Source organism: Trichosurus vulpecula, chromosome 6 (assembly GCF_011100635.1).
Source record: "Trichosurus vulpecula isolate mTriVul1 chromosome 6, mTriVul1.pri, whole genome shotgun sequence".
In the NCBI taxonomy this organism is placed as follows: Eukaryota; Metazoa; Chordata; class Mammalia; order Diprotodontia; family Phalangeridae; genus Trichosurus; species Trichosurus vulpecula.
In genome coordinates this window covers 217,788,299-217,800,733 of record NC_050578.1, presented here as the reverse complement: position 1 = coordinate 217,800,733, position 12,435 = coordinate 217,788,299, and the positions used below count along the sequence as shown (strand labels likewise).

At 42.1% G+C, this 12,435-nt stretch overlaps 1 protein-coding gene across 1 annotated transcript in view; it reads left to right on the top strand.

Moving 5' to 3' along the window:
* Nucleotides 1-12,435, top strand: part of PDE6B (phosphodiesterase 6B) — a 77,805-nt gene that overhangs the window by 44,701 nt on the left and 20,669 nt on the right. The window contains exons 10-17 of the mRNA XM_036763912.1: nucleotides 3,601-3,744; nucleotides 4,624-4,689; nucleotides 5,436-5,582; nucleotides 7,304-7,411; nucleotides 9,589-9,698; nucleotides 10,467-10,554; nucleotides 11,668-11,768; nucleotides 12,218-12,325. Of these exons, the coding sequence (XP_036619807.1) occupies nucleotides 3,601-3,744; nucleotides 4,624-4,689; nucleotides 5,436-5,582; nucleotides 7,304-7,411; nucleotides 9,589-9,698; nucleotides 10,467-10,554; nucleotides 11,668-11,768; nucleotides 12,218-12,325 (872 nt within the window). The remainder of the gene's footprint in view (nucleotides 1-3,600; nucleotides 3,745-4,623; nucleotides 4,690-5,435; nucleotides 5,583-7,303; nucleotides 7,412-9,588; nucleotides 9,699-10,466; nucleotides 10,555-11,667; nucleotides 11,769-12,217; nucleotides 12,326-12,435) is intronic.

Sequence of the window (12,435 nt, the reverse complement as noted above, 5' to 3'; positions counted from 1 at the left end):
TTTGGAGGATATGACATAGTCCTGGTGGGGAAAAGGACAAGAAAACATCATAGAATCTTAGAGTTAGAGGGAAACTCAGAGGTTGACTCAGTCTGTACTTTAACAAAAATACTCCCTATGTAAGCATTGTGGTGAGGTGGACAGAGCACTGGACTTGGAGTTGGAGGGCATGGAGGACTACGTCCTTAGCTGATCATTCACTCTCTGTGTGACCTTGGGGTCTCTCATTTTTCTCAGCTGTAAAATGAAGAAGTTGGCCTAGATGACCCAAAATGCCCCCTTTTAGCTCTACATCTATGATTCCCCAATGAGTGGTTATCCGGGCTATACTTGAAGACTTCCAATGACAAGGAAGCCATTAACTCGGAACAATAAAAAACTTATTCTGTTAGTCTTTGTTACTATTATTAGTAATAATAATATAGTATTACATTACATATATTACATAGTATGTTATATAATATGAAGTAGATACTATCAGTACAGTTATCCATTTTACAGATGTTGGGAAGATCTTCCTTCTATTGGCCTAGTTCCTCTGTTTAGGTTCAAGTGGAACCAATTTTTTCCAAGCTTTTTTCCACATGCCACCCTATAAAGTTCTGGAAGCTAGTGAACATGCCCCACTAGGTCTACTGTTCTCTAATCTGAAAGGCTTAAGCTAATGCTTCTATGGAGTGGTTTCTTGTCATCTCACCATTCTCAGAATTTCAGAGTCGGGAGGAATTTCAGAAGCCAAGTTATATGTGGTATAACCTCTAGAAAAAAAGAGGAAATTGTATTATTTCAGCATTTCCTTGAGGACTTCAATTGAGGGGGGGACCTGTCACTTTCTGAGGCAACCCATTGGACAGCTTCAATCAACAGGAAATTTTTTTCTTACATTGTACCAGAATATGCCTTGCTGGAACTGCCATTCATTGCTCCTGGTTCTGCCTTCTAGGGCCAAGCAGAACAAATCTAATCCCCCTTCTGTGTGACAACCCTTCTGAGTGGACAGAGAGCTGGACTTGACATAAGTAGAAGTGCAGTTGAAATCTCGCCTCCAACATTTGCTAGTTGTGTGACCCTGGGAAGGTCATTTATTCTCTTAGCTTCAGATTCCTTATCTGTAAAATGAGGATAAATGATAGCTACCTCCAAAGGTGGTTGTATCAAATGAGATGATATAGGTAAATCACTTTGAGAATTTTAAAGTAGTATATAAATTACTAAATAAATATGTAAATATTTATAAATGTAAATATATAAAAATATAAAAATGTAAATTATTATTATTATTTTCTTCTCCATCTTGATCTCTTTTATGTTATTTATTATCTTTTCCATTCTTTGATTGATCCTCATAATAATAGCTAGCATTTTTTATTTCATAGCTTTATTTGTTAGACACATTATGAAAATCTACATTTGTATTTCAACTTTTACATTTATGGTCTAGGAGTTTTTCCACCATGATGCAATAAAGGCATCCCATAGTCTTCTTTCAATATTCCTTCCTTCATTTACATAGCACCTACTATGTGCCCGCCATTATGTTAATGTGCTTTACAAATATTATCTCATTTGATCCTTGTAGCAACACTGGGAGACAGGTGTTATTTTATTATCATGCCCATTTTATAGTTGAAGAAACTGAGGCAAAAAGAGATTTAGTCGACTTGCTCAAACACATACAGCTAAGCGTCTAAGACTGGATTTAACCTCGGGTTTTCCTGACCCCAGACCCAGTGCTCTCTCTACACCACCTAGCTGCCTCACGTGGCATGAGTTCAAGGCTATTCACCATTCTGGGTGCCTGCCAGTTTATCAATGGCCTTTCTAAAGTGGGGAGCCTAGAATTGAATATAATACTCCAGGTGCAGTCTGACAAGAAGAGAGGTATAAGTATCACCACCTTATTCCTGGAAGTTTTGTCTCTGTTAGCTGTGATATCACAGGTTCACTCATATTGAACTTACTAAAGACCCTCAGATCTTTTCCAGTTTTGTTTTTTGGTTTGTTTGGGTTTTTTTAATAGACATCTGCAGCCATGGATTTTATTTCTGTGTCTTTTCTTGGATTTTGACGACTATGAAATCCTGGGCATCTCTACTGCTAGTGTTTCTATAGTCTAGCTTTCTACATTTCTCTATACTTTCCATGGCATCTAGCTTGCTGGACATACATAGGCACTTTTCTCCTTCCTCCTTGCTTTTAAGTTTAAAACACTTTGGTTAAGTTTGTAAGAGTTTGGGCAAATGCAAACATTTGCTTAGATGTCGTTGTCAGTTTCTAAACCAGGTATTCTTACGTGAAATTTGTTCCTGACCAAGAGCCTGGCATTCTTATATTTTAAACCATGGGCCAGAAATCCAAATCTCGTTCTCAGGCGCTGCCTTCTTATCCAGTTACTTACTTCCCAAATCTGCCTTTCTCTTCTGAAATCCTTGCTTTTGATTAGCAACAATGACGCAAACATCGTTCCTACTCTCCATAAGCTCCTAATTCCTTGCTAAAAACTCCTCAATCCTTAGAAATGCTTCCTGGATTCCTTCTGGATATTTTCTTTGTAGCCCTGTGAATCAGCAGAAGTGGGTAGCATTCATCAAATTTGATAAGACTCCATATGTTCTCCATCACATTTGGGTTCTCTTAGGGAGGCATCCTACTTTGATATTATTTTTGTCAGGTATGCCTCATTCTTAGGGAATGAGATGTACTGTGTTCTTGCTGAATGAGGTCCATCACCTGGCCACATCTTCATATCCACTTGATCATTTCTTAGGGAATGTGTAAGTGCTTATTAGGACTGGTATGCTTGCCTTTTCAAGGAGCACCCTATATCCAGGAATATGTGGGTAAACATTTAATAACCGACTTTTCAGAAAAAAATTATACATAACACATTTGGGAAGCTTAATCTTCACTATCAACATTTTTCTCCATTGCTTTTTTAAGTCTATAGTCAACTACAACAACAACAAAAATTGTGCCCTGATTTGTAGCATTTAGCTATTTTCGAAGTGTAAATGCTCACACAAAAAAATGTGATCATCATTGCTAGACAACCATTTCAAGCCAACTACAGCATCTCCCCCCCACCCCACCGCCACCGCACTTTTATCTGTTATTCAGTTTCAGGTGCTCAGATGTTCTTCCTTTCTCCTCCATCACATTCCTATAGCTTCTAACCTCCTGGCACAGGCAAAAAATTTCCTTGTTCTTCTTCAGAACTGTTTTCTTCTTATTCCCACTGAAACACTTCTTTCTTTTCTTCCTTCCTTCCTTTCCTTCTCTTTCTTCCTTCCTTTCTCCCTTTCATCCATTCTTTATTTCTCTTCTTTCCTTTCTTTCTCTTTCTCTTCCTTCCTTTCCTTCTCTTTATTCCTTCCTTCTTTCCTTCCTTTCATTCTCTTTCTTTTCTTTCCTTTCTTTCTCTTCCTTCCTTTCTTCCTAAAGAAACACTTCCAATTCTCTGATAACCTGGAGAGTGAAGAAGTGTTCTTTTCCAGGATGGAAACCATCCTGCACTTTGAATAAAGATAGCAACTATGTTAATGCTTTAATACATATGCCACACTGGCCAACATGATGCTCTTGCCTGCATTTCTTTTTTAGTCTCTAACACAATTCCTTGGCTGGTCTGTGCTCAACCCTGATACCTATGACAAGATGAATAAACTGGAAAACCGAAAGGACATTGCCCAAGACATGGTGTTGTACCACGTGAGATGTGATAAGGATGAAATCCAGGAAGTGCTGGTACTATTTTCCATAGAACTTCTTGTGTTTACATGTGTGTGTGTGTTTGTCTGTGTCTATGTGTCTTTCTCTATGTGCTCAAGCACAAGTGCCCAGGAATTCGTCTGCTTTCCCCCATGGGTAACTGTATGGGCCTTTTTGAGTGCTTGTGAGCTGTTATGCCTAGGTCTGTTTCTATACCTGCCTATGTCTGCACCTCTGAGTACATGTGCTCATATTCACTCATTGAAAATTAAACATCCAGCCTGAGTCTACTGGAGATTACTGTTAGCAAACTGCTTTGTGTTCTTGGGCTCCAGATGTTTTCTTTCCCCCTTCTGTGGTGTGTTTGTCTATGTGAAACTTAAATTTGGAAATTTGGACCAGAGAGGTCCTGACTGGGGTGGTGGGTATGAGGGAGAAGCACATTTGTCTCAAGAGTCCAAGTAAAATATTTTTTAAACAAAAGAGGGGCCCATTAATTCACTGACCCCTGCTCTATGCACTAAACTATGTAGACATTGACGTATGATGATACACCCTTAGAGTGTCATAGGAATGACATCACCTGCTTGGGCAGGGCCTGGTACCTATTACTATGAGTTTCTCTGGCTTTGGTTTCCTGGAGACCTAGTATATGCACCTGCCCCCTAAGCAGGGCACCAAAGGACCCAGGTTAAGTCTCAAAAAGAGTATGGCTGACACATTCCTGATTCATAAGGGAACAGAGGTTCTAGTGCCCGATGAGATGGTATCCCAGCAAGTTTAGGAATCTCCAGAAAACCACATTCATAAACCCAATAAGGGGAGGCACCATGAGGAGAATAGAGGGAGCAGGAGGGAGCCTCACAGAGTGTCTGAAGTTCTAACTCTGGCCTGTGGATTATGTTGTTTCTTTAGCCAACAAGAGAACGGCTGGGGAGAGAACCCATGGACTGTGATGAAGATGAGCTCAGAGCAATCCTGGTAAGGGGTCAGTCATGCCAGGCAGATACAGGGGTGGTAGCCTGGTGGAGCAAAGGACAGGGCTTGGGGTGGCGGTGGGGTGGGTGGGAAGGTGCAGGTACATCCCCAGGAAATGGTCTATCAATCTTTTGTCTTTCTATATCTTTTGTTTGATGGCTCTCTGTCTTTCTCTGTCAAAACCAAACCCTCTTCACACAGGGACACACACACACACACATACACACACAAATACATTGGTACACAGTAGGGATAGGGAATGGACCCGTGATTTTCTTGGTATAGGAAACACCTGGGTGAGGAATCGCCCTTGATCAATCATGGTCAATGCCTTCTCTTCAATTTCTAGTCTTAGAGAGTTGCCTGGGGCACTGAGATATTGAATGATTTGCCAGTATGTACCAGAGGCAAGATCGGAACCCAGGACTTCCTGACTCTGAGGCCAGTTCTCTATTCACTATACCAGATAGCCTCAGCACATATATACATATATGTATGTGTATATCTATCTGTATATGTATATATATGTATGTATATACACAAAAGCACATGACGTACACACATTCAGGCACACTTATACTTATCATTCCATAATCACATTTCACAGAACATATCTTTGTAATAAAAGGCCCACTTTCTGACCTTCCACTCATTCTTTTCCTATGTCTTAGACTCCCAGAGTTTTTGACCTGGGATTAATTATGGATAATCACCCTGAGATTCTGATCCAAATCCTGCACTCCCCTTAGAAAGTCGAGCTGCCAGGACCTACCAAGTTTGACATCTATGAGTTCCACTTCTCAGACCTGGAATGTACGGAGCTGGAGCTGGTGAAATGTGGGATCCAGATGTACTATGAGCTGGGTGTGGTCAAGAAGTTCCAGATCCCCCAGGAGGTAGGAAAAAGGCGATGGTCACCCGAAGACCTAGTCTGACTCTCCCACCAACTCATTTGTTCTTACTTTTCCCTCTGGGATGAGACAGGGCAATTGGAGCACAAAAGGATGATGGGGGAAGGGCAGAGGGGGGAAGAAAAGGGGAAGGAAAGGGGAAGGAATGCAGGATGATGGTTTAATGAGAGGACAGGAGGGTAATAAGGACAGAGAGATGATGTGATGATGGAAGGAAGATGGGAGGAGAGTAATAGCAGTCAGAAAGACCACATGTAGCATTTTTGGTGCAGAAATCTGAAAATTAGGGATCTGGAGAGATCAGAGAATGAAATCCAACAGCCATTCAGCTATTTATTAACTACAAACCATGTTCAGAACCCTGCACTTCATGTAAGGAAAATGAAGATAGACATAAATACACAGCAAATGTACATAGAAATAACACAGACCCTTTACTCAAGGAAGTAACAATCCATGAGTAGAGAGACTGTACACAAGTAACAGTCACACAAGGGAGAGTGAGATTATTACAAAGGTGAGGTCAAAGTGCGCAGAGAAACTCTATGAGGGAGGGATCATTTTAAGCTGAAAGGTTTGGTGAGGTTCCTGGAAGAATTAGCACTGGTGTGGGGCTCTGAAGGGACATGTGGAGGGTGAAAAATTCATTCCAGGTGTGGGTGTGGCATGAGCAAAGGTAGATGAGTAAGAAAAGGAAGAGATCAAGGAACACCTGGAAGTCTACTTGGGCTGAACATGGTCTTGGAGAGTATGGTGTTGGAGAAAGCTAGAAAAGGAATGATTATATATTCAAAAATTTTCAACAGTCCAACCATATTGAGCAGAAATACATTTGATGTCACCCCTAAAAAGTGGTCATCCAACCTATGCTTCAAACACTGGTAATTTTGTTGGTTTGTGAAAAGTGCAGCTTCACTCTTTCCACATGGCCCTTTTTGGTCTTACTCCTGAGTTGATCTGCATGGGAATCAGGGGCTTTGTGGGGATGGGAAGCAGGGAGACAGGAGAATTCTCGTCTGTCCAGCTTTAACGGGCTCTTTCGCAGTTTTGTTAAGTGAAATTCCCAAGGATAAAGAAAGTAATTGGAGCTGAGGTGAGGAGACTTTTTAAGTGGCATTCTCATAATGTCCCTGGTGGCCAAGCAAATCAGCTGCACCAGAGGATTGAAAAGAGCCAAGTAGAATTTTTGGAGCTGGATGCCTTTGCCCTGGTTTCCATTAGGAGTCAATATTGCAGTTCTCCCTACACTTGCATTGAGTCAAAACCTGCCCCCTGCCCCACAACTTCTATCTATTGCTCCTTGTTCTGCTCTTTGGCACCAAGCAGAACCTGTTTAATTTAGCTTCCCATAATATCCCCAGCTTGAAGACCTGTGGTAAGTGGAGCTCACTAATGCTTGGGGAAGCTTAATCCACTTGTGCACAGCTCTAATTGCTAGGAAGCTTTTCCTTATATCATACTAAACCTAGGCTGAGCTAGATTGTGGATAGCCTTGAACATAGGATAAGGCATTTTTTAATTTTATTTTGCTGCCAATTTGAGTAACATGATCAAAATGGAGCATTGTGAAAGTTACTCAGGCAACAGTATGGGGGACGGGCTGGAGAGAGACTCAACTAAAGGCAAGGAGACCAGTTAGAGGACTGTTATAAGCATATAAGGAGACATAGGCCTAACCACTGTTCTTTCTCTCACTCTCTTCTCAGGTCCTAGTTCGGTTCTTATATTCGGTCAGCAAAGGATACCGAAGAATCACTTACCATAACTGGCGCCATGGCTTTAATGTGGCCCAAACCATGTTCACACTTCTCATGGTATGTGTTTTATGGATTCTCACTCCCAGGCAGGGATCTTTGGGCCCATGTGACCTTACCTAGCCCTCAGCAAGCTCTGACAAGAATCATAATAGGAAAGAAGGAAGGAAGGAAGGAAGGAAAGAAGGAAGGAAGGAAGGAAGGAAAGAAGGAAGGAAGGAAGGAAGGAAGGAAGGAAGGAAGGAAGGAAAGAAGGGAGGAAGGAAGGAAGGAATGAAGGAAGGAAGGAAGAAAGGAAGGAAAGAAGGAAGGAAGGAAGGAAAGAAGGAAGGAAGGGAGGAAGGAAGGGTAAGAGGTAGAGAAGAAGGGAGGGAAGGAAAGACAGACATAAATACATTTAATACAAATACAAACAAAAAGAAATATAGTCCCTGCCCTCAGGAAGCTTATATTCTAATGAGAGAAGATAGCACATAAAAGGAAGCTGAAAGGCAGGTGTGTGGAGAGAATAGGATAGAAAGTACTCAGCACCAGGGCATGATATTGAGATCTAGAAGCCAGGAACAGGGCTGGGAGGAGAATGAAGTAAAGGCCAGCCTGGGTCAAAAAACATAGACTTTAGGAAGAGTAATAGGAGAAGTAAGTGTGTTTTACAGAGGGATGTTTCAGGTTGACAAAGCCTCAGGGATAGTTACATATTTCCAGTTAAGGAGACCTGAAATACTGAGAAAAGTTCCAGGATTATAAAGCACAGTTTGGAAGTCCAAGATCCAGGAATAAGGATGAGAGGGAAATGAAGGAAAGGACATTTCCCTGACTTTGAATACACTTTGATATGCAGAATTTCAACAACCCCATTGCAGCTTTGAAATAGTTTAGCTTCAGTAAAAATGGCAATGAACAACTGGAGTCCCAAAATAGGTTAGGAGGCCAAAACAACGGACAAAATTTTGTGAAAATGATTTAACAAAGGTAAAATGAAAATCTTTCTCTTGTATTAAAAAAAATCAATTGCACAGAATAGGGGTAATTGGGACTGGATAATCAATTTGTAGGGGAAAAGATCTGGGGTTTTTAGTGGACTGCAAGCTCAATATGAGATAGCAATAGAGGGGCATGGCAGCCCCAAAGGCTAATTCAATCTTTAACTCCATTGAGATAAGTACAACATCCAGAACATGGCAGTGCAGGATGGCAGGAGGAAGGAGAGGTTGGAGGGTGATAATCTCAATGTCCTCTGCCTTCTTCCAACCATATTATCTAAAATATGGTGTCCAGTATGGGGTGTCACAGTTTAGGAAAGAAATTATATTATCTAGATCACTTCCAGAGAAGGATAACCTAAAGGAAGTAGAGAGCAGACCACGTGGATCAGATGAAAGAAATGTGAATATTTAGCTTGTAGAAGAACAAACCTAGGAAGACATGATGAGCATCTCCAAGTAGTTGAAAGGCTGTCATGGGAAAGATGGGCTCCAGCTCATTCTACTGGGCCCTAAGAGTGCAGAACTAGGAATATTGGGTGGAAAGGACAGAGAGGCAGTTTTTAGCTAAAAGTGAGGAAAAGCTTCCTAAAAATTGGAGCTATCCAAATATGGAATGGGCCACCTTAAGAAGTGATGAGTTGACCCTCACTAGAAGACATCTCTGGTGAGCGTTGAAGCTGAGTGCCCAGGGCATAAGCACAGTTAATGTTCCAGAGTGAAAGAGGACTAGGGAGTTTGTTGTGTAATGACCCTGCTTTGGGAAGGGCTTCATGACCTGGTGAAGATATCAGCTAGGGCAGAACCCCCAGTTGGCAAAAAGCCAATAATTCACAGGAAGCCTAGGAGTGACTAAAAGACTTTATTTGGAAGGAAATGTGCTGAGCCAGTTGGTAATTCAAGGCTGGAATTCAGTAGAGATCGGGGATGAATATATAGATCTGTGAGTCATTTTCAGAGAGATGATGATTGAACCCATGAGAGAAGGATGAAGTTACCATGAGAGAAAGTACAGAGAAAGATGAGAAGAGGATCTAGACCAAAGCTTTGGGGGAATACCCAATGTTGAGGGGGGGAGGTAGATGAAGATCCAGCAAAGGAGACTGAGGAGTGATCAGAGAGGAAGAAGGAAGCTGGGAGGGAAAGACCAGTGTAATGGGATGCAACACAGGAGATGGTATCCAGGAAGGAAAAATGATTGACACTGTTAAGAACTGCAGAGAGGCTAAATGGCAGCTCTCTTGTTTCCTGCAGACGGGCAAATTGAAGGACTACTACACAGATCTGGAAGCTTTTGCCATGGTTACAGCTGGTCTATGCCATGACATTGACCACAGGGGAACCAACAACCTCTACCAGATGAAGTAGGTGCTCTCCTAGGATGAAGCTTACTCTCTCCAGGTTTAGGGATGAAGTGGAGGGGTTAGGAGGAGGATCCCTTTCAAGTTATAACTACTAGGAGGTAGGAGGGAGAAAAAGTAGATTTGGGTTAACTGTAAAAAAAATAAAATTTAATTTATTATTAGCACAAAAAAAAACCATCACTATCAGCCAAAGTAAGGATATTGTCATACATAATACCTCTATTTCCCCAGAAGTGCATGATTTTCTCAACTGAACTGCATTTGAAATGCCCTGGGTTTGGGAAGAATTTTCCTGTTTATGTCAATCTTTTAGGGAATTCCCTTCCCCTGAAAGTCATACTCTAGTCTTATTTTTGAGATCCTGAGAGGTAGAGAAGTGAGGGAGGAGAGTTTTTGATAAAATGGTCATAATCATTGGTACCCAAGGTGTGGTGGAAGGTTAACTCTATGCATCCAATGTGAACATAGTTAGAAGGACTTAGTGGGGAAGGGATGGGGAACTCCTTCTACAGATGCCACCCCTCTGGGCCCCAAAGGACAATGAGGTTGGGCCTAGATCTCCTCCTATTGGAGGAGAGCATGAAGCATGAGCAGAAGGAAGATGGACTCTCTGAACCAAGAGATGGGATCTCTAGAAAAAGGGGAGATAGTAGAGCCTCCTCACTGATCAGACACACATAGCACTTCTGATTTTTCTTTGTTCCTAAGGTTAATTGTCCACCTGCTAACTACCATTATTTTTTTTTCAACACAAACCTGCATGAACAGATCCCAGAATCCATTAGCAAAGCTTCATGGCTCATCGATTCTAGAAAGACACCATCTGGAGTTTGGGAAGTTCTTGCTTGCAGAAGAGGTCTGTAGTAGTGCCCTATTGGTGGCAAGTTTGGGATCATAGCTGGTGCTAAGGAGGGATTGGGCAGGGAGTTTTAGCTTTTTGGGGTGCAGCTACTTCAAAACTCCAACCCTTCATAGCCACTTAAAACCTAGAAGAAACAACCCCACAATCCTTTTTTTTTGAGGGGAGAAGGAATGGTGATTGGGGTTAAGTAACTTGCCCAAGGTCACACAGCCAGTGTGTCAGGTGTCTGAGGCCGGATTTGAACTCGGGTCCTCCTGACTTCAGGGCCAGTGCTCTACTCACTGAGCCACCTAGCTGCCCCCTAACCTCACAATCTTTAACATTCCCCCAAATGCTCCAGAAAACTCCCATACCCCACCCCACCATTTCTAACCATAACCTCACTCCACTCCAGACATACACACATACACACACGCACGCACACACATGTACACACATGCCTATAGTCGTGTACACATACATATATATACACATACAATGGCTCTGGGGCAGTAAACAATAAAATGAGATTCTATGGGCCTAGGGATCAAGGAACTGAAAAAATGCAGAGAAAAAGTGGTTCCCAGGGTTTTAAAAAGTAATAAAATACAATAAAAAGAAATCATTTTTATTTTTTAAAAAAGCCACAATAGAAAAGGCAATTAAGTTAATTAAGTTCATTTTTAAAAATTCACCTATATTGAATTCATAAAAAGTCCATTATTGGTCCCAAGCTGGGGAGGGAAGAGAAAGGAATCCTGTCTTGGCTGGAAGCCTGGATGGGATGATCTCAGGGGAGGGGGTTGCTTCTTGATGCTTCTACTAAAATAATTTTGAAACCCTTTCATTGAGTTCAAATGGCAAGGAGAGTTTTATTAAACCAATTGTTTTTAGTTCACTGTTTGTTAGATCAAACTGTTTCCTAAATTGGGAAGATACATTATAGGTTTTTTGGAGCCCAGAATCAAACTGTTTTCTGCACTGGGGTAGCACCATCTGCTGGCTTCAGGACTAGCTGTTTCTGTCCATGTTCCTCTCTCCAAGAACCATGCGTCTCTCAACTAGTGTGCATTTACATATATGACCTTCCTTTCTCATGACGGTTCTAACGTGGAATCTTTGCTTCAGAGCCTGAATATCTATCAGAACCTGAATCGTCGCCAACACGAGCATGTGATCCACCTGATGGACATCGCCATTATTGCCACAGATCTAGCCCTCTACTTCAAGTATGGTCAAGCCTGAGAGCCCTGAGCATCTAGAGTGCAGGCCCCTGGATAACAGGGCAACCTCCTTCCCTGTCCCCCATAGGAATGCTGGGCCCTAGCTCTGTGTAAAGGGCTTGGGGAGGGGAGGTCCCCAGGAGAGCAGGGCATTTGATACTAAAGTAGGAAGATACAAAATTGAAGCCATTCACTTCAGGGGCTTGAGCTTCAAGATTAAGCTTGGGCTGAGGTGGAAAGAGGGAGTAGAATGGGGTGGGGTGGGGTGGGGGTGGAATAACTTTCCAAGGAAAATCCTTAAAGCATTGTTACTGGTTATGAATATTACTGTTTGAATCTTTGTGAAGATAGAGTAAATATGATCTGGGGTAGGCAGGAGGGTGGACATCAGCCCATCCATGGGGTTGATCTCTCTCCATGTTATGTCTGATCTCTGCTTTCCATGTGCCCCTAAGAAAAAGAACAATGTTTCAGAAGATTGTGGATGAATCCAAAGGATATGAAGACAAGAAAAGCTGGGTGGAGTACCTCTCCCTGGAGACAACAAGGAAAGAGATTGTCATGTGAGTGACTCGTTTCAGGAGAAGGCTTCCTGATGCCAGGGACAGGCTAGGGAAGGCTGTGGGAGGGGCCCATTTGTGACACAGACCAACTCCTAGGGCCAATTGATTGG